At 37.0% G+C, this 21,487-nt stretch overlaps 4 protein-coding genes across 5 annotated transcripts; 2 read left to right on the top strand and 2 right to left on the bottom strand.

Moving 5' to 3' along the window:
* The first annotated feature begins 269 nt into the window (after window positions 1-269).
* LOC141615155 (uncharacterized) lies at window positions 270-4,946 on the top strand. 2 transcript variants are annotated; one of them, XM_074433661.1, is made up of 6 exons: window positions 270-492; window positions 611-877; window positions 962-1,054; window positions 1,310-1,415; window positions 3,216-4,134; window positions 4,335-4,946. In XM_074433661.1, the coding sequence occupies exons 1-5, from the start codon at window positions 414-416 to the stop codon at window positions 3,529-3,531; spliced, it is 861 nt and encodes a 286-aa protein (XP_074289762.1). In that variant the 5' UTR covers window positions 270-413; the 3' UTR covers window positions 3,532-4,134; window positions 4,335-4,946. The 2 variants fall into 2 exon arrangements, with proteins under 2 accessions (XP_074289762.1, XP_074289761.1); XM_074433660.1 differs by lacking the exons at window positions 270-492; window positions 611-877; window positions 962-1,054; window positions 1,310-1,415 and having other exon boundaries at window positions 3,539-4,134; window positions 4,335-4,920.
* Window positions 4,947-5,719: 773 nt separating this feature from the next.
* LOC141614196 (protein FAR1-RELATED SEQUENCE 5-like) lies at window positions 5,720-9,313 on the bottom strand. Its single transcript, XM_074432954.1, has 3 exons — window positions 9,172-9,313; window positions 7,509-8,446; window positions 5,720-6,871 (listed from the first exon to the last, which is right to left on the bottom strand). Exons 1-3 carry the CDS (start codon window positions 9,311-9,313, stop codon window positions 5,720-5,722), a joined length of 2,232 nt encoding a protein of 743 aa, XP_074289055.1.
* A 4,554-nt stretch (window positions 9,314-13,867) lies between these two features.
* LOC141611987 (serine/threonine-protein kinase RHS3-like) lies at window positions 13,868-16,950 on the top strand. Its single transcript, XM_074430676.1, has 3 exons — window positions 13,868-13,995; window positions 14,677-15,413; window positions 15,711-16,950. The coding sequence occupies exons 1-3, from the start codon at window positions 13,891-13,893 to the stop codon at window positions 16,585-16,587; spliced, it is 1,719 nt and encodes a 572-aa protein (XP_074286777.1). The 5' UTR covers window positions 13,868-13,890; the 3' UTR covers window positions 16,588-16,950.
* LOC141611988 (serine carboxypeptidase-like 27) lies at window positions 16,919-19,409 on the bottom strand. The gene is made up of 8 exons (XM_074430677.1): window positions 18,991-19,409; window positions 18,671-18,766; window positions 18,398-18,576; window positions 18,027-18,287; window positions 17,815-17,945; window positions 17,616-17,711; window positions 17,426-17,531; window positions 16,919-17,335 (listed from the first exon to the last, which is right to left on the bottom strand). The coding sequence occupies exons 1-8, from the start codon at window positions 19,370-19,372 to the stop codon at window positions 17,180-17,182; spliced, it is 1,407 nt and encodes a 468-aa protein (XP_074286778.1). The 5' UTR covers window positions 19,373-19,409; the 3' UTR covers window positions 16,919-17,179.
* Window positions 19,410-21,487: the final 2,078 nt, after the last annotated feature.

Genomic DNA, 21,487 nt, shown 5'->3' with positions numbered 1-21,487 from the left:
TCAATAAACGTCCCCCAAAAACCTCTCTTTTTTTAGGCTTTTAGTTTCAGTCAGTTTACTGCTCAAGTGCTCCAATAAGTCTTGCTTGTGACGGGTTATCCGTCACAAGCAAGAGACGGGGCGAATAGTAGTGTTTTAGTTAAATGGGTTGTGAGGGGATGTGCGGCTATGTCAGTAATTTGCATGGGGAAGGAAAAGAGAAATTGTGAGAAATTATTAAATAATGCATCTTTCCCAATGCAAAAAAAACCGTCCACTTCTTCAATTTGAAAACCAACCATATTCATTTTATTTCCACATTTACTCCTCTTCATTCATCATCCCAACTTTCTTTCTTCTCTCTTAATCCTCTCTCTTCATTTTCTCACAACAAAACCCAAAAAAATACCCACAAATCAACCGAAATCATTATCATGCCAACGAAACAAGCAGCAAGAAGGGGGGCAAATAAGAAAACTACTAGAGGTCGAAAGGTGGATGATGCAGGAGAAGGTAATGCTATGTTTTTAGATGTATTAAAATAGTATGGATTCGTTCATATTTTTGAAATGGTTTCAAATTCAACTGGTTCATTAATGTTGTTTGTTCATTTTATTGTTGTTTGGTTCAGTGAATGAGGTTGAGGCAGAAGGCAGAGGAAAGAAAGTCGTGGCCGCAAAAAACCGGGGAAAAGGTAAAGCGGTTGTGGCAGAAGAGGATGTGAATGAGGATGCGAATGGAGATCTTGCATGTCAGAGAAAGGCGACGAAGAAGAGGGTGACGTTCAGCGTTGGTAATAGTAAGGGGAAGGATAAGGTTGTGGAGGAAGAGGAAGAGATTGAGGAGTCGGGTGAAGAAGACCCTGATGAAGATGAACAGGCGGATGATGATGAGGAAGGCAAGTTTATGTTTTATAATTTTGTATTCACATTTTTCGGTAATTTGTTGGCATCCTAATAATATTTTCTTTCGCCATGAACAGATCGTGTCAATGCCGCTGTTGATATGGCGGTAAAGGTTGGGAAAAGCGCGCTGAAGAAGAAGGCTGTGTCAAAGCCAACTGAGGTCACTAAAGGTAAAACCTTTTTCTAGTAAATGAGGCGAATGGTCAATGTCATGTTTTATGTGGCCATTTTTTTGGTGTATGTTACAAATCTGAAGTGGTTACAAATGGATCTATGTTGTGCACATTTTGTGTGCTAGATCTGAAGTGGTAAAACCTTTTTTCTGGTAAATGATGTGAAGGGTCTATGTCATATTTTATGTGACCATTTTTTATTTGTATGTTACAAATCTGAGATGGTTACAAATGGATCTATGTTGTGCACAGATCGTCCGCTAAAGCCGAAGGCACTGCAGATTGTAAAGGGGAAGGCAGAAGTTGGTGAGGGATCCAAGAAGCGGAAGGGGGATGACTCTTCTCTTGTGGTGGGAAAGTAAGTTGTCACCATTTTTGTGTGTTTTGATTATAAAATGGGACAATATTTGGGATAAATATTTTGAATAATTTGAGATAAATTTGTGTCTGTTGATTAACCATCTTTGTTATCACTTAGGTGGTTTATGTAGATAGGTTTGTTTTGAATTAAAAAAGTGACCAAATTTGTTATCAGTTAGGTGGTTTAGGATGACATAGGACATGGTGTCAAACTTTATGAATTTGGTGTCTTTTTAGGGTTTATTTTCAATGTGAAAATGTTACCAAATTGGTTAAGAATGGTGTCATGTGACATGATTGTATATATGGTCACAATTGATTGATTAATTGGGAACAATTTGTATCTTTTGATTAACCTGCTTTGTGATCAGTTTGGTCTATTATGTCATTAATTTACAATAACCAAAATAAAGATGGACTGTATATGAAACGTTGCATCATTTTATTTGTCACCATTTATCATTTTATTGTAACATTATTTGAATGGGGTCAAAGTTTGTGAATTTGGTGTTTTTTTTATTGTATATATGGTGACGGGAGTCTAACTGAAATGGTGACATTTTTTTGATTAATTGGGAACAATTTGTATCTTTTGATTAACTTGCTTTGTGACCACTTTGGTTTATTATGTCATAAATTTACAATGACTAATATAAATATGGTGTCAAATTTTATGAATTTGGTGTCTTTTTAGGGTTTATTTTGAATGTGAAATGTTACCAAATTGGTTGTGAATGGTGTCATGTGACATGGTTGTATATATGGTGACAATTGTTTGATTAATTGGGAACAATTTGTATCTTTTGATTAACCTACTTTGTGATCACTTTGCTCTATTATGTCAATAATTTACGATAACCAAAATAAAGATGGACTGTATATGAAATGTTGCATCATTTTATTTGTCACCATTTTTCATTTTATTGTAGTATTATTTGAATGGTGTCAAATAACTATGAATTTGGTGTCTTTTTAGTGTTTATTTTGAATGTCAAATGTGACCAAATTGGTTAAGAATGATGGCATCTGACATGATTGTATATATGGTGACAATTGCTTGATTAATCGTGAACAATTTGTATCTTTTGATTTACCTGCTTTGTGATCACTTTGGTTTATTATGTCCTTAATTTACAATAACCATAAAAATATGGACTGTATATGAAGTGTTGCATCGTTTTGTATGTCACCAATTTTCAATTTATTGTAGCATTATTTGAATGGTGTCAAAGTTTGTGAATTTGGTGTCTTTTTAAGGTTTATTTTGAATGTAAAATGTTACCAAAATGGGTTAAGAATGATGGCATCTGACATGATTGTATATATGGTGAATGAAGTCTAATTGACATGGTGACAAATTGTGGACTAAATGGTAACAATTTCTGCCTATTGATTATGAACTTAGGTGGGTTCTCTTTGTCGTCACTTTTGTAGATAATGTAGTTAGATGACAATAAGCAAATAACTATGAACTTTATATATAATGCGGCACCGTCTTATTTGTGACCATTTTTTATTTTATTGTGGCATGATTTGAATGGTGTCAAAATGATGTTAATTTTGTGTCTTTCTGGGTGTGTTCTGATTGACATATGTGACCAAATTACTCATGAATGTTGGAAGCTATCTATATGTACTATATATGAGATGTTGTATAGTTATGTTTGTGACCGGTTATAATTTGATTGTGGAGTGTTTGTAATGGTGTCAAAGTGTTGTTAATTTGGCGTCTTTTTGGTGTGTTTTGATATTAATATGTTGGTTACAAATATTAACATATGGTTGGACTATGTCGTAGGAAAAAGAAGGAGGTGGATGGCCATGGATCACCGAGGCAGTTGTTCAATCTGATTGCTATTCTAACAGAAGCTCAGAAAAAGGATGTCGAGGACATCGGATTCGGTGGGCTGCTAGAGTTGAAGACACATGCTTTTTATCATCAGATGGTGGACTGGTTGCTCCAGAAATATGACCCTAGCTCGAGGATGTTCTTATTTAACCGCCATGTCCAATTTGTTCTAACCAAACATGATGTCTACGACGCCTTCATGCTACCGTGTACTAACAATACTATAGCACCGAGGACCGATCGATGGTGGCATGATTTGGCGTGAAAGTTTCAAGGTCACGGCTAAAGATGAGATATCAATAGAGAGGGTTAGAGTAGCAATGTTGGGCCTTCGACTTTTGTGAAGTGCGATTTTAAGAAAATGTTTGTGGTATTTGCTATGGCGACTTTCCTTGCACCAACAGTTCACAATCGTATCGACTTACGCTTGGTGAAAGCAGTGGAGGATGTGGACTCTATTTCACAGCTGGACTGGTGTTCATTTGTGTTGCTTCGTCTCAACCAAGCAGTTGAGTCGTGGAGGACCAACGACACCAAGAATGTAGGAGGTTGTCTAATGTTTCTACAGCTGATGTACTTCCACCGTCTGACTTGGTGGGGCCTCCCAGAACCGACTAGACTACCACTTCTTCAGCATTGGACTCTGGAGCGTCTGAAGGAGAGAATGGCCCAAGAAGTTGCTGCATACCCGCATCATCGCGGCTTTGGGATTGGTATTTGGGAGCTGCCCACATATCCAATATCAAGGCACCAAGTGAAGCGCTTGTATCGTCGCAGTAATGACCAGGACCCTCCGTCCAGATTTATTCAACTCCCACTACCTGAAGGCATTCAGACTGATGCGGAATTGCAGGCCTCTTATGCTGATGTACGCTCCCCTCTTTCTTCTTTTTTAATGTTGATGACTTCAGACAGTATGTGAGTAGATTGGTTATAAATGTTGGCAGCTAACATTCTTGAGGGTTGTAAAGACACTGTCTGCAAACATTATGTGACCATCTACATTGGTTATGTTTACATTATATCATTTCATTTTATGTTTACATTATATCATTTCTTTTGGTATAGGTGCGAGTCCGCAGTTGGATGACAACAAGGAGGAACCTTTCAGTGGTCTCCGTTATGCACAAGAGCCTGATGCATGAGTTGGCAGCCCAGGAGGGACTTGCAGACGTGCTTCAGTCAGGGTCTGTGGCAAGTACTGTCGGTGAAGGCGAACAGTCCCAGGGGTCTTTTACGCAAGCGTTGGGTTCACCAGGGTTTGTTGCTGCTTGGAATGCGCTTGGCGAGAAGTTGGACGCACTTGTGAATGTGGAGATGGTGGAGGCGCCTTCATTTTCTCTTGGCCTTGATGACATTGGCGTTACTAGTCAGAGAACCGGCCCGACTAACACCCGCAGCAAGGGGAGGAAATCAGCTGCCCCGAAGTAGTAGACGTGTCATGGTTGGATGTTGTTTATAGGCCTAATGTATGGCCTTATTTTGGATAATTAATATGGCCCTGATGGATGGCCTTATTTTGGATATTAGATATGGCCGTAATGTATGGCCTCATTTTGGATGTTAATTATGGCCCTGTTGTACGGCCTTATTTTCGGACATGTTCGGTAGGTTGGCTGAATATTTGTGTTTGTATAGCTATGACTTCTCTGTTTGTTATCCAAATGTGTTTCCCCTCCCTTATATGGGTGTTTTAAGTAGTCCCATTTCGTATAAAAAAAGGAACATATGTTACCTAAGCAGATGGTTTATACTTAGACCAATTGTGTTACCATGTTCTATTTGGTAACATATGTTCCAATAATAGTGTCTAAACTATGAAAAGGCCAATGTCATATCCTTCCAACCGCTGAATTATTTAAAAATGTGAAGTGTATACATATAATTATGGTATCATATTGTGCAAAAATAAGGACATCGTTTAACGAGTCATAAAGCAGCCTTTAGTTTAGCATTGTTTCTTAGCAAAAAATTAACTAACTCAAAATGGTTTACAGTTTGGAGAATTATGTTGCCATGTTATATTTGGTAACATATGTTCGAAGAATAGTATCTATACTTTAAAAGAGTGGCAACCCTAAGATGTTTATACTTTCAGCAATAATGTTGCCAAATATTTCTAGTTACATATAGTCCAAGAATGGCCACATGCCTTTACAAGATGATAACCTTTAATTTAAGATCTGAAAACCAACCTTTAATTTAATATCTGCTAACAGATTGTACAATAATGGCAACATTAATTCGGTACATCGTTTTCCAAAAAGCAGACCATACTTCCAAACATTTTTTCATAGTTCAAAATGACAAAATATCAGACCATTTTCGATAACCTAACAAATAATACAATAATGGTCACAACGGTGATGTCTTCCGCGCCCTATGGCTAAGTGGCACTAGCTTTGATGCGTTGTGGTTTGCAAAAGGTCAAAATGTTACCATATAATCGACGTTCACAGGAGACGAGGAATTGGGGTGTATGCGTCCCCATCGTTTGCAGAAGTTTTTTTGGCTTTCTTCTTCTTTCCAAGTCCGCTTTTTTTCCTTGCGCTCCTACCTTTCGTCGTTACACGGATAGGATCAAGAATCGGGCGCTCTTCGGTTGTTTCAGTGTTTGTTTCGGCGCCCACAGAAAGCTTCTGCAGTAATACTATTACTTCAGCATTTGCCGCCTCAAAGAACTTGTCCACAATTACCCTTGCCTCCATTACCTTCTGGCTCTTTGTTATGAGGTTGTTGACATTGGTGAGGGTTGAACGTCGCCAATTAATGGCCTCATTTGCAGCACTTCGGCGCATATCAGCAGGTAGTAAACGTTTCCAGACATCCGTTTTTGCAAATTTTGTCCACCTCCTGTGGATGCAGCTAGCAGGGATCTCCTGCACAGAATGCATGTGCAGGACCCGTATGATGTGGTGACATAAGATGGCCATTACTTGGTACTTCCTACAAGTGCAAACACACAAGTTGTTCCCGCAATCATAAGTAACATGATGGGAAGACCCCTCGTTGCCAACCGTGTCGACACTATAAATTAAAGTGGTATCTTCATGGGTGATAAGTGCTGCCCGGGTGCCCATTGCAAGTCCAAACTCCTTCTCAAACACACGGAACAGCTCCATAGTATATATCTGAGATGCATGTTGAAGAAGGTCTACAAGGGGAAACACGGATGTAGGGGACGCTCTTATAGAGTTGAATTCTTTCCGCTCCTCCTCTCCTCTCCACCTCCTCACGGTCGTCTCAAATATTCCAAAGAATTCAGTGACTGATGTTGTTTTTGAAGCTTGGAACCCCATAGCATGATTTGTACTCTCGCTCCTTTGGGAAGAAAGGATACCCGCTGAGAAGTACTGATTGTTCAATGCAGTACACCATTTAATTCTTAGACTGTATAATCTATTGAACCATGGGTGGTTCTCAACACCATACTCTGTCGTCATTCTTTTCCATGTCGCTTCAAATTCCTTTTCGTTAAAGCAACCATTAAGACATTTGTTGAACAAATTCTGGAATGTCCTATCATGCTTTAAATGACCAAAGTGTGAGATGGCGTTCTGTTGGATATGCCATTGGCATAGCCTATGCCTGCTTTCTGGGTATATCTGTATGGCGACAGAAGAGAAATGTTATCATTTAGAAGTCATATGTTTATGTTTGCGATGTACAATTTAAGACAGTACTTAACAGATTCATATGGTGACATTTTAGTAATTAACACACAAGTTCATCAGTATAATATGATTATATATCTACGAATAATGTTGCCATTAAATGTGCTTACATAAGTGCTTCATATGGTGACATCTTCAACTTCAGTCAAGGAGCTGATTATTAAAATATGTTGTCAATTGTTTTACAATTGTAAACGTAGGTTAAGTGGTCACATATTGAATAATTAACTAGACATAGTCTGTGCCTACTAAGGACAGAAAACAATGTTAGCATATAGAGGTCATATGTTTATAGCTATATTTTTTTTCCAATGTGATTACATAAGTGCTTCATATGATGACATCTCTAGTTTACCTCAAAAGGCGGATTACTAAAAATATGTTGACAGAGTTTGGAAAATTGTTGTCATTTGAGTTTCCATTTGACTTAGTAAAATATGGTGACATATGTTAATGCATCTGCCTAATTTGTTATCATATTTCGGATTAATGATATGCAAAGTGAAGTGGTCACATAATGGTGGCATAACTCAACATGCGAAACTTAACAGTAAGACATAGAATATACCGCCTCAACTGCATTTGTCATTGCTTTGTCTTGGTCAGTGAAAATGGAGACAGGACGAACATCCTCACCCATAGCTTCATTAAACACATTAAACAACCATTGGAATGATTCTTCTTGCTCGTCGGATAGGAAAGCACACCCAAACATGACATTGGACCAGTGGTTATTTATACCAACAAATGCACCACAAATCAGATTGTACCTGTTAGTGCGATACGTTGTGTCAAAGATGACAACATCATGATACAATCGGTAATCCTCCCTCATCATCGAGTCACACCAGAAAAGGTGATGGAGTCTCCCTTCTTTGTTGAATTGGACTCGGAAGAAAAACCCGGGATCCTCAGCTTGACTTTTAGTGAGCAGATTAATTAGTGTGGCTGCGTCACCGCCCTCGATCGCTTTAATCTTCAGCCTATGAACAAAGTTGATGTGATCCCTCTTAGTGTGTCCGACAAATACATCGCCCCCCGCTAAAGCAGCTGCCACTTTGTATTGAACCGAGGGGGCTACAAAGGCTTCAGTCAAAGCCCTTATAGCCTCTGCCTCAGCATCAGTAATTCTCCTCTCCGAGCGGTGGTGCTGTTGCCATTGAGGGGGAGTCAGCTCATGGTTGTGTTCTGTGCAATGTTGCATTACCTCCCACTGCCCGTCCTCGTTCACTTGTGTCCTTAAACCGGCTTTGCATTGGCAACGTGTGACTGCAGAATTCCTCAAAGGATTGCCGTTATCGTCTCGCCTATTACCATTTGCATGTACTCCCGCACATGAACATACAAAGTATCTCTCGAATACGGGTGTACCACTTCCGTTCGCTCTACGAGAAGTTGCTTTCCTAATGCTGAAACCAATGGCCTGTGAGTGTTTCCGGAACAACTCATAAATTAATTCCCATTTCTCTGCTTTCATTCCCAATAGGGATTTTGAATAGTCTGTACCTGCATAGGTTTACAGGGTCACATTAGGCAATAAAGTGTAAACATATATAACATAAATAGCAACATCTGCATTTACATATTTATCCATACTCTAGTTACAGGGTTACATAAGGACTAAAATTAGACACATTTGTTTGACGTACAAAATTTGTTGAACAAGTAAGCTGGTCCAATGTCGTTGACAGGGTGACATTATATAGAGAAATGCACACATTAAACAGATAAATAACAATATGCATTATTGTTGACAGGGGTGACATTAGGACTAACAGTAAAGCCATTAACACCGAAAATGTAAACATCCATTATATTTAAACAACCGTATTATCTTTAAACATCCGTTATATCATACACATATGCTGCACTGAAAACCTAGAAATCATATTCAGATTGATAAACTGACAGGCTGACATTTGGACCAACAGTACAAACAAAAGAACGGTAAATGTAAACATCCATTATATTACAGTAAAATCAATCATATATGGTACGCATCAAAACTATAACCTAATATTACAGTTCATGATGGTAAAACTTACCAAAGAAAAACTTTATGCTCACTGAGAATTTGCACATCAATATAATGCAATACAAATGTGACAAACACATCAATATAATTCAATAACTTGTTCTTTCCTTGTTTTTAAGATGTATTATAGTAACATTAATAATAACAATAATTTGCCCTACCTTCTGAACAGAAAAATGGCGTAAAAAAGGCATACCTCTACCTCTGGTCGTCGTGTTTTCTGTTGAAGGCTGAACAATTATCCCACCATGATTATTATCTGCACATTCCATTGTTGTTGGAACGATTAGGGCACCATCAACTAACATTTCTGTAAAGGTTTGTTGAAGATCTTCCATTTTTTTTGAACTATGAGAGTAATAAAGTTGTTGGAAGATCTTCAATAATAAAGTTGTAAATTTTTACGCCATTTTAGTTGTAAATTATAGAGAATAGAAGGAAAATGTAGAAAGAAGATCAGAATTCTGAGAATGGAAGCAAGTTGTTGTGCAAAATCATGATGAAATGGAAGTAGGGTTGTGCATGGGGGGCAAAAATCTCAGAAGCATTTAATGCAAGATACACTTATTGCAAATTATTGGAATTAAATATGTTACACATAGTACAAATAGGCAATAAAATAATCTTCACAGTACACCCGTCATGCGTCTCCAACAGTGACCAGCCGTCTCCTTGATGTGCTGTCAGCGCAGGCTTCTATGCAAACGGGTACCAAATTGAGTTAAATGGTATGTATTTGGCCCGTCTCTTATTTGTGACGGATATCTCCGTCACAAATAAGAATTTGTGCAAGTGCTCTTGCCTTCTTGCATGTCACTACTACGGTGTTTCCTTTCCTCTAATCCTTTTTCTTGTCCGCTATTGACATGGTTGGTCGCCCCTTGGTGGTTTCGTGAACTGGTTGGTTTACATGTGATTTTTATGGTGTTTTGGTTTAGCTAGGCCTTGATGCCTTGTTTTTTGGTCTAAACCATCCGGTAATCCAAACCACATTGGGCCGACTAATCCGGATTTCGGGGCGTGTCCAAGGATTACGGTATTTAAACCCCTCCCAATCGCAGTTGTGGGGGATCGATCCGCAGACCTCCCTACCAAACGCAGCCCCATGCTACCACTGCGCCAACCAACGATTGGTAGGCCTTGATGCCTTGTGGTGAGGTGATTCTAGTTCATCGTATGCCCGTTGGTGGTGGTTGTTGTCTAACGCTATGGCATTGTAATATTCCAATGTAAGAGTAAAAATACCTGAAAAGTTAAATGATACTTGTTTGATAAAGATATAAAGAATATTTTTTTTTACTAATTTATAAAGTGTAAAAGTGAAACCAAAATCTACATAGTATAAAAGATGAGTTTTTTAAAGGATTCTTATTGGCTGTTACAATTTTTTTTTCTGACGTGGGGACCGCCATGATCTCTACATAATTAATTACATTCTTCTTTACCATCTTAATTTTATTTAATTAGGATTACATATATACACAAAATCATACATTATACAATTACACATTAATAAATTACAATTACGAAAAATTAATAAATTTTTCAAATAATCGTCCTCCTACTTCTAACCCGAACAAATAAAATGTGAACAATGCATATTGATTAATCATCCGGAATTAGTAGTTAAATTCATTGCGTAAATAAAAAAAAAAATCAGTATGACTATTATATTCCAACATCACAAATACAGAGTATATTAGTTCTAAACATTTTAACAACAAAATATATTGATGTCATTTTTTAAAATTTTCGTACATAAACAATATAGTAGAGGTAGATAAAAAAAAATTCGTAGAAAATAGATTACCCCGTAAGAGTTTTTTTTTTTTTTTTTTTTTTTTTTTTTTTTTTTTTTTTTTTTTAATCGAAAATATATAAATTTAAAATAAATGAAAACAAATATAAAAAAGAACAAAATATAACATAACCAATATAATACAAGTAGATTTAAAAAAGTTCCCGTTCCAAATCATTTTATCATTAATCATGATTTGTACCTATTTTATTAATTTCAGTACCACTTTTTCTTAAAACTGTACAATGGTCTCTCAATAAAGCTTATTAAGAGACCGACTCTCAGGAGACCTACCCTTGAAAAAAATACTATTCACATATACAACTTACGTGCATTTTCCCCGAGCCCCAACCAGGGTGATATCCTCGTGATAGTGGTTCGAAGCAGCGACTGATAGATTGAATCGATTATTTTAATTACATTAATGATGAAAACAATTGTCGTAGATGAAAACTGTTTTTTTTTTATTACGACCTGTGCATTTTTTGCACGGGTCTAAAACTAGTATAATAAGGCCTCGTTTGGTTCATACGGGAATCAAATGGATGTGTTAATTTGTAATGCACGGGAGTTTAATTCCAACATCAAAATTCACATGAATAACAAAAATCTGTTTGGTTGTCATGCTGGAGTTCTATTCTCCTAGGAGTTTCCAATGACCATGAGGGGGGTAGGTAGTTAAATTCCCCCATCATGCAGGAGTTGGAAACTCCTTGGAGTTTGAAATTCCCCCATCTTACAAAAAATGGGGTAACTAAACAACCTCCAGAAAACACAATTCATGGGATTTTAGAATTCCCATGAATTTAGTGGGCAACCAAACGAGGCATAAGTTTCCTTGGTACTCCCTCTCATCCACTCCAAAGGTAACATGAATCCACTTTTTTTTTTTCTCTCACAAAAAATGGGTCTATGTTACCTTTGCAGTGGATGAAAAGTAGTAGTAGACTTTTATTTCATCTACCTTTAAATATGTTTTAGTTAGCTGAAATATTATTTAGCGAAAAATAAACTAGCTGAATATATTGGTTAAAATAGGATAGTAGTGAACAATTTTCTTTGTATAAATGGTTTTAGTGATATGATTCTTAAGCATGGGTTTTTTATGAGCATTTTCTTACGATAATATTGTGTTCTACAGTTATTTTAAAATTGTAGTTTGTATGGCTCATATTCAGGATAAAATCAGGATTCCAATAACATTGGATCAATCATGTACACTTAGTCTATTTATAAGACACAATAATGTAGATAACATAGGCGAGGGTGCGAAATTAAGTGTAGATGATCCAATTGCTCATAAAAAATACTTTATCCGTACCAGATCAAAGGTAACACTTACTATAAACGGACGTACCATACCAAAGGTAACATTCCTTATTTGGCCCACAACATTACCAAGTTATCCTTATACCCATTTGATATTTACACAAAATGTCATTACATAACCTCCACCTACCAACCCACAATTACATACCCCACCTATTTTTTCCCTCTTTACTCTTATTTTTTCCATTTTTTCTTAAATATTTCAATTTTCCCTACGTTATCTTTGGTGTGGTACGGAGAGAGTAATTTTATAACAGAAACAATTGATTGAGGCATATCAAAATTAATAGACAAATAAATGAGGGGACGTAAGGATTATTCTCTCATAATATGAGTCTAATAGGAGTACTAATTATAAAGTGTGGAACATGAAGCTCATAGAATTTGAGTCCCTTAACCACAATTTAGCAGTATTCAACGCTCTTCCATTCAATCTTTTTAGGGTGTTTGTGTATGTCTCAACCTTCACAATATCCATTTTTTCATTCACTTCATTTATTTTTCCAAAACTCCATTTTCTCAAATTCTTGTTTTTATTATTTACTTAATTGTTTTTCTCTTTGTTTGATTTTTTTTTTTTTTTTGACATTCTCTTCCTCAAATAATTACACAATATTTTCCATCTTATAAATTTCATTGTTTGGATCTTAATGAGTTGTATATTTTTAATAACTAATGATCTTGAGTTGTTATTTAAAAGTCGATTTTGAAGAAGAGCGAGTGATTTGATGCCGGAAATCTTTGTTTTTGCATTTGTATAGCCGGTTTGTCCTTCATCCCCTTCAATTCTAATATCCTTTGTGTTATGTACTTATGTACTTATTTTGATGAATTTGGCCTTCTTCACTAGAGAGTTATAAAAGCATTTGTTACCAACATATCTCATAAATGATAAAACATTTGTTACAACATATCTCATAAATAATCGGAGTATTTTTAACAGAAACGTAATATATAAATGTTGAATTCTACGGTCAAGTGTTATTGAAGACCACACAACAATAATATTAGAACTTAGAAGGGTATATATTTCCGTGATCATAGAATGTTGATGTAACCTACAACATAAAATGAAAATAAATAGTGTGAGAATAGACAAGGCAAAAAAATGGGTGAAAAATTAAACAAGAGAAAAAGTGTCCAAAAATAGGATAGTATTAGAAATACAGTCGTTTGTGACCTTTGTTGCGCTTTGCAATTGACGTTGGACGGAAAATGGCATTTGCAATTGCTTTTGTAACCGGTCGCAAATTGGCAGTCGGAAACGAACGTGTTTCTAGGAGTAGTAGAAGTCTATTCAGAATCTAATTTGCAAAATTGTTTAAGGTTTAATTGAAAGTAAGGTGACTAGTCAAAATGATATTTTGGACATACATGCATGACTATTTTGATGTAATAATGTACGTGCTAACCACAACTTCAGTTATTTGATGTTGCAAATAACACAATCGATCATGTTCTCACATCCCATTATATCCAAAAATAAATGGTCAAATCTCATTAACTATTCGGTATAATCTTCCAAGAATTAAATTTGTATCAATCAATTATATAGAGTTTGCATTTGCATTTGCATGCCTAAGGCCTCTAATTCTAATTGTAATTGTAGTCAATCATATACATTTTGTTTACAAATTACTCCAGGAAATTGTACTCTAATTTCGGAGTTACGAAAACGATAACCTTGTTACTCCCTTTGTTTCAGTTTTTGTAACAGAATAATTGATTTGGGTTATGAACTTTTGATTAAAATTCATATCCAATTTTTAATAAATAAGGAAGGTATTAATGTGGGTTAAGCATAAATTGGAGCAGGAAATAGAAGGGAGTTGCTGTGCTGCACCGATGATGTCGTCGTCGATGAAGACGTTGGAGAAGGCTGAAACTGCTGAGGTTAGGCTCTTCTTCTTTCCTCTATCTTACCGTCCTTTTACTCTTTACTTCTTATAGATTGTTAAATTTGCATTCCCCAAATTTATTCATAATTTTGTCAAATGTTAAGGTTGTAGCCTTGTAGGGATGTCTAATTATAGACCAGATAAATAGGGTCATTCGAGTTGGTACACATAACGAGTCTATTTGACTTGCTTCAATTTGGATACCTATATGTAGTTTCAAGGGGTTTTGTTATTTTTATTACGCCAAGTAAAATTTGGGGAGTCATTTCGGGTAAGGTGGTTGTTTCAACATAGAGTATTTCAGATGTGGTCAACAACGGTCTAACAAATTTCAGGTCGGCTCAATGTTAGAACATTTCATGTACAAACTTTTTTTTTTTTTTTTAAGAGATTCATGTAGAAACTTTTGCTGATAAATTAAGGAAAAAAGCAGCATTGTACATGGTCAATGCTTTTTATAATTATTCACCATTTCTAGTATAAATTTCTGAGACATATCTATTGTTTCAATTAGATGGGTGTGCCTATTATGAGAACGGCTAAGCGCACACCAAAGCGTCTATTTCCACGTCCACATTACACAGAAAAAGGGCGTGAGAATAGCCGTTGTTGGTGCGTATGTAATAGCCTTTATACATTCCTAAAAGAATTTCCCTTGGTTGCATGAACATTGCAGATGAATTATCAATCATCAGATGAAGAAGCATATGATAAGAAAATAAGCCCTGACTGGGGAGGCAAATCCAGCATGGATTCCGTCAACAGTTCACCAAGAGAACAACCAATAACCGATAATGCCTCAAGGTCCAAGCCAATGCCAGCTCAACATAAGCCACCAGACCACAAAAAACCATCATTGGACCCAATCTGGAAACCTAACCCAAATAACCCGGTGGGCAACCAGCGGCCACTACCTTCCCCAAAGCGGGTTACAAATCCTGAAAGCAGCACCGTTCAGAGACGAGAAGGGGGGAATGGCACGCGAAGTAATAGCATAGAGAGTACCAGTTCTGCACCCTTTAAGCCTCATACAGGAGGTGATGTAAGATGGGATGCTATTAACACAGTTAGTGCTAGAGATCCTCCAATTGGACTTAGTCATTTCAGGCTCCTGAAAAGACTTGGTTATGGTGATATCGGTAGTGTTTATCTTGTGGAATTAAGAGGGACTACTACTTATTACGCTATGAAGGTCATGGATAAGGCATCACTAGCTAGTAGGAACAAGCTTCTTAGGGCACAGACTGAGAGGGAGATCCTTGGATTGCTAGATCATCCTTTCTTGCCCACTTTATATACCCATTTCGAGACAGATAAGTTTTATTGCTTAGTTATGGAGTTTTGCAGTGGTGGGAATCTTCATTCCCTTAGGCAGAAGCAGACTCAGAAGTATTTTCCGGAGGATGCTGCTCGGTAACCTATCTTACTCATACTCTTGTTACAAGAATTTAACATATGGACTCGAATATTGTAACATAAGTCTGTAATATATGATAATGACCACAGTACCTCATCAACGGGTCCCGTCTATTGCAGTGTCACAGTGCTAATTCACACTTCACAGTATTGTTACAAGAATTTAACATGGGTGCATTTATGGACTCGAATAATGAGAATGATGACACAGTGCCAATTCACAGTATAATATATGTATATGTATTGGATTCTTTGATTGATGAGCAATTCACTGCAATTGTATGCACTTTGCAGGTTTTATGCATCAGAAATACTGTTAGCACTGGAGTATCTCCACATGCTAGGAATCGTGTACAGAGACTTAAAGCCAGAGAATGTGTTAGTAAGGGAAGAAGGTCACATCATGCTCTCAGACTTCGACCTCTCCCTACGTTGCTCCGTCAATCCAACACTTGTCAAGTCATCCTCAGCTCACGTGTCAAATGGTGGTGGTGGGACTGGGGGGATTTTAGACGAGGAAATGGCCGTTCATGGATGCATTCAACCCTCAAGTTTCTTTCCCCGCATACTGCCCTCTAAAAAGAACCGGAAATCCAAGTCAGATTTCGGCCTTTTCGTGAACGGATCCCTTCCTGAATTGATGGCCGAGCCCACCAATGTCCGCTCCATGTCCTTTGTGGGAACCCATGAGTATCTAGCCCCTGAAATCATACGGGGAGAAGGCCATGGAAGCGCTGTAGACTGGTGGACTTTCGGCATCTTTCTCTATGAGCTCCTCCATGGGACCACTCCTTTCAAAGGGCAGGGGAATCGAGCGACCCTGATCAATGTGGTGAGCCAGCCTTTACGGTTTCCTGACAGTCCTCAGGTCAGCTCAGTGGCCCGAGACCTGATCCGAGGGCTATTGGTTAAGGAGCCTCAAAAGAGGATTGCCTATAAGAGAGGGGCCACTGAGATCAAGCAACACCCTTTCTTTGAAGGAGTAAATTGGGCACTTGTAAGGAGCGCTGCTGCGCCTTATGTCCCTGAACCTGTTGATTTTGCGCGCTTTGCTAGTAAGGAGACTGCTCCAATACCTACAGAAAAGAAGATTCCTGAAGGTAGTTCTGGGAATGACGGCAATCAAAGCAGTTCAAATGATTCATCCTACATTGATTTTGAATATTTTTAGAGGTAAGATCTATGTTAATCCAATTTGGCTTCAAGTGCCGGACACGGGGTATTAGTGAGAAAAGTAACTTGTTGGCTTAAAATGAAGTGTCAAAGTATCGTCATGCCAAAGTGAAGTATCGAAGTAACATAGGACAAGAAGTTGGTTGATAAGTATAACAACTGAACCCAATTTACATTGCCTTTTTTTTTAGCAAATGTTTTCTTTGGATGTACAAAGTAATGTATGTATTACTCTATTGTATGAGGAGAACACACACACATACACACATACAAGTCATTCTACTGAATGAAATTAGGAAAAACGATGAATCGAAACAATTTTTGACATACTGATATAATGTCCATCAATTTTGTGACCTGAAAATATATGTCTTTCAACTTGATTTGCAACTTTAGTTTTTGTTGGGTGTAAGAATTTCTGTAAGTGGAAACAGGAAAATGTGGTCTGATTCAATTTTCATCTGCTGGATTTGCAGATGAATATTTCGTACATAATTACATACTTTACATATCAATGAATTTAAGAGCGCAGAAATGAATATCAATGATAGAATTGTCGAAAAAGACATGAATCCCAGAATGCTTAATCTCTACTGTGGTAAGGTTATCTGAGGCATGGACTGGTTCCTTAAGAAATGTGTGAAGAGAAACAACGCGAGCCGAGGACGAGTCAGGGGAACCTCATGGCCCGCACCTCTGACAGTCACATAGGTTAGCCCATCATATACTTGACTCCATCCACCAACCTGATTCAGGTCCAACCCGGCCAGATTGTGATTAGTAACAAATTATCAGAAATGGCTGGGATTCTGGAATTGAAGATGAGTAAGACTAACCTTCTCGCTGTCGTACCAGGGGTACCATTCTATTCTTGTCTTAAGGTTGAGTGCATCTATGGAATATCTCGTTGCTGTTAATGGTAAAACGGCGTCTGTGTCTCCACTATAAAAAAAAAGATATGATAAATCAGTTATATGTGTTGATTATATAGATAACATTATCTAGTGCCTCAAAGGTTGTGCCTACCTAAAAATCCAAATCTGAATGCCAGAAGCTATGAGTTCCTTGAAGATAGGTAGCATGGATTTGGGAGAGTCTGTCCAACGACTTCGAACCACTTCACTGTACATTAAACCAGCTAGATCACTAAATAACCTCTTAATAATAATAATAATAATAATACTAATTTTGAACTTGATTTATTGTTTCAAGTATGCATGCAAACCTGCAAGGCCTCCACGGTTGAGAAATTGAACCAGTGACATTAGCATGAAGAGCCTTCTGCACATCTCTACGGTTCATGTACTTTTTTGTGTACAAGATTATACAGTCATCGTTCCCTCTAAACGTCAATGGCTGCATATGATATAAATGTATTATGTCCAGTCTGTTAAAGCTAACTCAAATTGTTAGAACATTACTTTACTACTGACATACCAGAGGTTTATCCAAGAGGCGGTTTGAAGCTGTAAGGCCAGGGCAAACGGGGCCGTAAATGTCATAGGGGTTGATGTCTCCAAACTGGGAGTAAGCCTGAAAAAGAGCTTGGTTGCAAGCACCCTTTGGGAACAAAAAGGAGGCGGTCAAGCACGACTTATTGAGTGCCTTGTATGTTGCATGTGAAATCAACCCATGGTTGTACCAATATTCAAATGTCCCCAAATTGTCATAATAATCATCTAGTAATGGATTACCTAGCTGCAGTTTCGCCACAAATTGGTTGTTAAAAAATTTAATCTAAGATAAAATAAAATAGTTTGGTTAAAAAGAAGCGATAAAATTAAAAAGCGAAAGCCAAGATAACTTACCAAGAAACCTTTGAAGTTGATAATGGGATTTTTAATCCCTTTATTAAAACGAGAAATGAGTAGAGAGAGCTGAGGTATGTAATGTCCTGCATAGCTTTCTCCAGCAATGTAAAACGGTCTGTGTTTGTATTGCGGAAACCTTGTCAACCATCTTTTCAGAAAAACATACGCATCTCTGGCTGTTCATGTACGTAACAATGGTAGTATTACTCCCTCTATTCGGCTACTAAATATGTTTCATATAATTAAGAAAGAGTCAGGGAGATATATTACCAGTTCTCCGATCACCAACATCATGCAGATCAACTGAACTGTTTGAGTATGAGAATCCAACTCCAGCAGGTGAATCAAGGAAAAGCAAATTGGCCTCTACAACAATATCAATATATGGTTGCAAATTAAGTCGATAAACATTAAAATAAATTTAAATCTATACGAGACTATAAACGTATAAGACTTGACAAAAATCCATTTATTTTGACGTGTGCGTTACGGAGTATTTAGTAATATGACTAGTTAGTTAGGTTGGTTTTTGGTAAGGCGATCTTGTACAAGAATTTTTAAACGCTCACAAACAAAACAATAAGTCGAACCTTTATTCCAAGCAAACGGGCTCAAAGCGAGTGTTTTCCCATCAGGCTGGACCCTAAATGGACCAACTTCCTCAGAAGCCCCATATGCCACAGATGAGCAACCAGGCCCACCATTCAGCCACAAGACAAGAGGCCTTGAATTGTGCTTACCGGTAATAGGTGACTCAATCAGCCAGTAAAATAAGGCCCGGCCTGCCTTTTTATTAACCGTCACATAGCCTGAATATTGGCTAAAATTGGTCTTGCCTACCGGTTGCCCAGGTAACCCGGTCACCTTGTCAAGAGCTTGGCGCCTGCGGTGATGATGACCGCCTTTTGCAAACGTCTCACCGGCCAAGATGAGTACGAAAATGAGAGCAATGTCAAGTGTAGGGATTGTCATGTTGTAGTATATGGTATTTGGATGTAAATGAGAGCAATGAAGCACAAGTTAGAAGAGTATAATAATGGTAAAAAAGGTGAAGAAGACTTCTTGATATGCAAGTAACAACATTTTGATTGTATATTTATAGTTTGTGCCTTTGATTGTCAAAAATAATTTAATTGTATCATCGGAGCGATTACGCAATACTAACTTCATATGTTAACTGGCGTAACATAAATCAACATGAGACAATTTCATGAAAATAAGGCAATTTGTTAGGAATGTTTCATATGTATTACTCGGCATTTTAATGCACCGGATTCTTATCGAGATTACGGAACAACAGTGTATCATTTGATTGATTTCCTTAGCTAAATCATTGATGAAGTCCCAAAAAGGCAGGTTTGAGTCTAACATAACGTTAGTAAATCTCGTTAAAAATTTTACTGGTATGTTTCTTATTTCCTGTTATTCCGTATTTGTTATTTTTTGGAATTCCCTTAGTTGCAATACCTAATTAAAACGGACTATTCTAAGTAGGAAAAGGATATAAAACTTGGAAGGGAAATGTGGAAGAGCAGCAATGCTAATTGGTAGCAAGGTGGAGTAAAATGGAAGAAGCTAAAACACTATCAGTCTTGTCTGTTACCGGCCCAATTTGCGCCCCATTTTATGGATCCAACTGTTTCTTTCCCTCCTCTTCTCCATTTCATACATTACATATCTCGCTGTCTTACTACTACATCACACTAGATGGTGTACGTATTAAATTTAAAATCTAAAGAATTCAATATCGTCGACAGTTAGATTGATTGTCTAACAAACTAACAAGATAGATTAAATGCAAATTAAAGTAATTAAGTTAATGACTTAAGTGTATCACATGATTTAAGGATCCCACAACCCAGTATAAATCTATATTAATCTCAATTTTGCCCCATTTTCTAAAGTCTTTAGCGATTTTTTTTAATATATGTGACCTTGGGTTTCAATAAGGTAAAACTGTCTTTACTCTAGGATTCAAGGTCATTGTGTTGGACTTGGATTTATTATTGTAATCCTTGATATATACTTTTTCAACAACTCTCTTATAAGGACCGTCCTATAACATAGGACTGACCCAATAGGAGAGAAGTCCAAACAAAACAATTAAATTTATTTATATTTTAATTTTATTTTAAAGACTCGACATTTTATGATGAAACTAACATATTACAATTAGTTCATATTTTACTGAACATATTCTATTTTTCTAAGAAATAGATGGTCTTTAAGTGACAACAATAGGAGCTGAACTGAACATATTACATTTTTTTTCTAACCATCTATTTCCATATTATCATCCTCCTCGTCACTTTCATCTTCATTTTCACTGACATCATCGACTCCATTGTCTCGCCAAATGTCTTTTACTATGTTATTTCTTACCTTGTACATAGCTTTCTTACACTTTGTTTCAGACATGTCTCAATCTGTTAAGATTAATGAGGTATAGGTGAAATAAGGGTAAAAATATAAATGAGATAGGTGGACTTGTGAATAAGTAATGAGACGGCGGTTTAGCATAAACAAATTATAAGGGTCATTTTTTTTTTGTTTTTTGTTTTTTATTTAAGAATAATGTGTGGTGCGTGCCTTTTATATGCAATTATTCATCTATTTTGGCGCGCATTTTTGTGCTTTTTATATGCTATTTCATTGCTATATTCCCCGCGTTTGCTACTTTGGGTACATGTTATGAACTTGACAGGTTATTCGCCCAAATGCGTAAATGTAAGCCAAATTCTATCAATAACGGTGAGATGAGCATTGTAACACCCCGGTTTATTTAGGAGCCTTTAGCAAGACATTCCCTAATAAACCGGACTGTTACCATCTCGGTTTCCCGAGGTAGTGAATAACAAAGTACAACAATACCAAAGTACTTTAAATTAAAACTTAACGATTACATGTTATTACAATTTATCCAACTAAACTTAATATAAGATAAATACAACTCGCAGCGGAAAATAAATGATGTGATAAATTCTTCTATGTGGTCTAAACTTCTAGGTAGATTGGCCAAGTCCTCACGCACCCCATAGCTCCCAAGTCAGCTAATCTTTAGTACCTGTCAAATCTGCTCCCCATTAT

Source organism: Silene latifolia, chromosome 11 (assembly GCF_048544455.1).
Source record: "Silene latifolia isolate original U9 population chromosome 11, ASM4854445v1, whole genome shotgun sequence".
Taxonomy (NCBI): domain Eukaryota; kingdom Viridiplantae; phylum Streptophyta; class Magnoliopsida; order Caryophyllales; family Caryophyllaceae; genus Silene; species Silene latifolia.
Note: the sequence above shows the minus strand (reverse complement) of the source record. Positions and strands in the feature narration are given on the sequence as shown.

Excerpts from the sequence above, each read along its gene's own strand:
- LOC141615155 (XM_074433660.1), top strand. The coding sequence starts at position 3,628 with ATGTTTGTGGTATTTGCTATGGCGACTTTCCTTGCACCAACAGTTCAC. Across the intron at positions 4,135-4,334 it reads TGCAGGCCTCTTATGCTGAT|GTGCGAGTCCGCAGTTGGAT; the intron begins GTACGCTCCCCT and ends CTTTTGGTATAG.
- LOC141614196 (XM_074432954.1), bottom strand. The coding sequence starts at position 9,313 with ATGGAAGATCTTCAACAAACCTTTACAGAAATGTTAGTTGATGGTGCC. Across the intron at positions 8,447-9,171 it reads CACGACGACCAGAGGTAGAG|GTACAGACTATTCAAAATCC; the intron begins GTATGCCTTTTT and ends AAACCTATGCAG. Across the intron at positions 6,872-7,508 it reads TGACAAATGCAGTTGAGGCG|ATATACCCAGAAAGCAGGCA; the intron begins GTATATTCTATG and ends GTCGCCATACAG.
- LOC141611987 (XM_074430676.1), top strand. The coding sequence starts at position 13,891 with ATGTGGGTTAAGCATAAATTGGAGCAGGAAATAGAAGGGAGTTGCTGT. Across the intron at positions 13,996-14,676 it reads AGAAGGCTGAAACTGCTGAG|ATGAATTATCAATCATCAGA; the intron begins GTTAGGCTCTTC and ends TGAACATTGCAG. Across the intron at positions 15,414-15,710 it reads TTTCCGGAGGATGCTGCTCG|GTTTTATGCATCAGAAATAC; the intron begins GTAACCTATCTT and ends TGCACTTTGCAG.
- LOC141611988 (XM_074430677.1), bottom strand. The coding sequence starts at position 19,372 with ATGACAATCCCTACACTTGACATTGCTCTCATTTTCGTACTCATCTTG. Across the intron at positions 18,577-18,670 it reads TGTTGGTGATCGGAGAACTG|CCAGAGATGCGTATGTTTTT; the intron begins GTAATATATCTC and ends GTACATGAACAG. Across the intron at positions 18,288-18,397 it reads TCAACTTCAAAGGTTTCTTG|CTAGGTAATCCATTACTAGA; the intron begins GTAAGTTATCTT and ends GCGAAACTGCAG.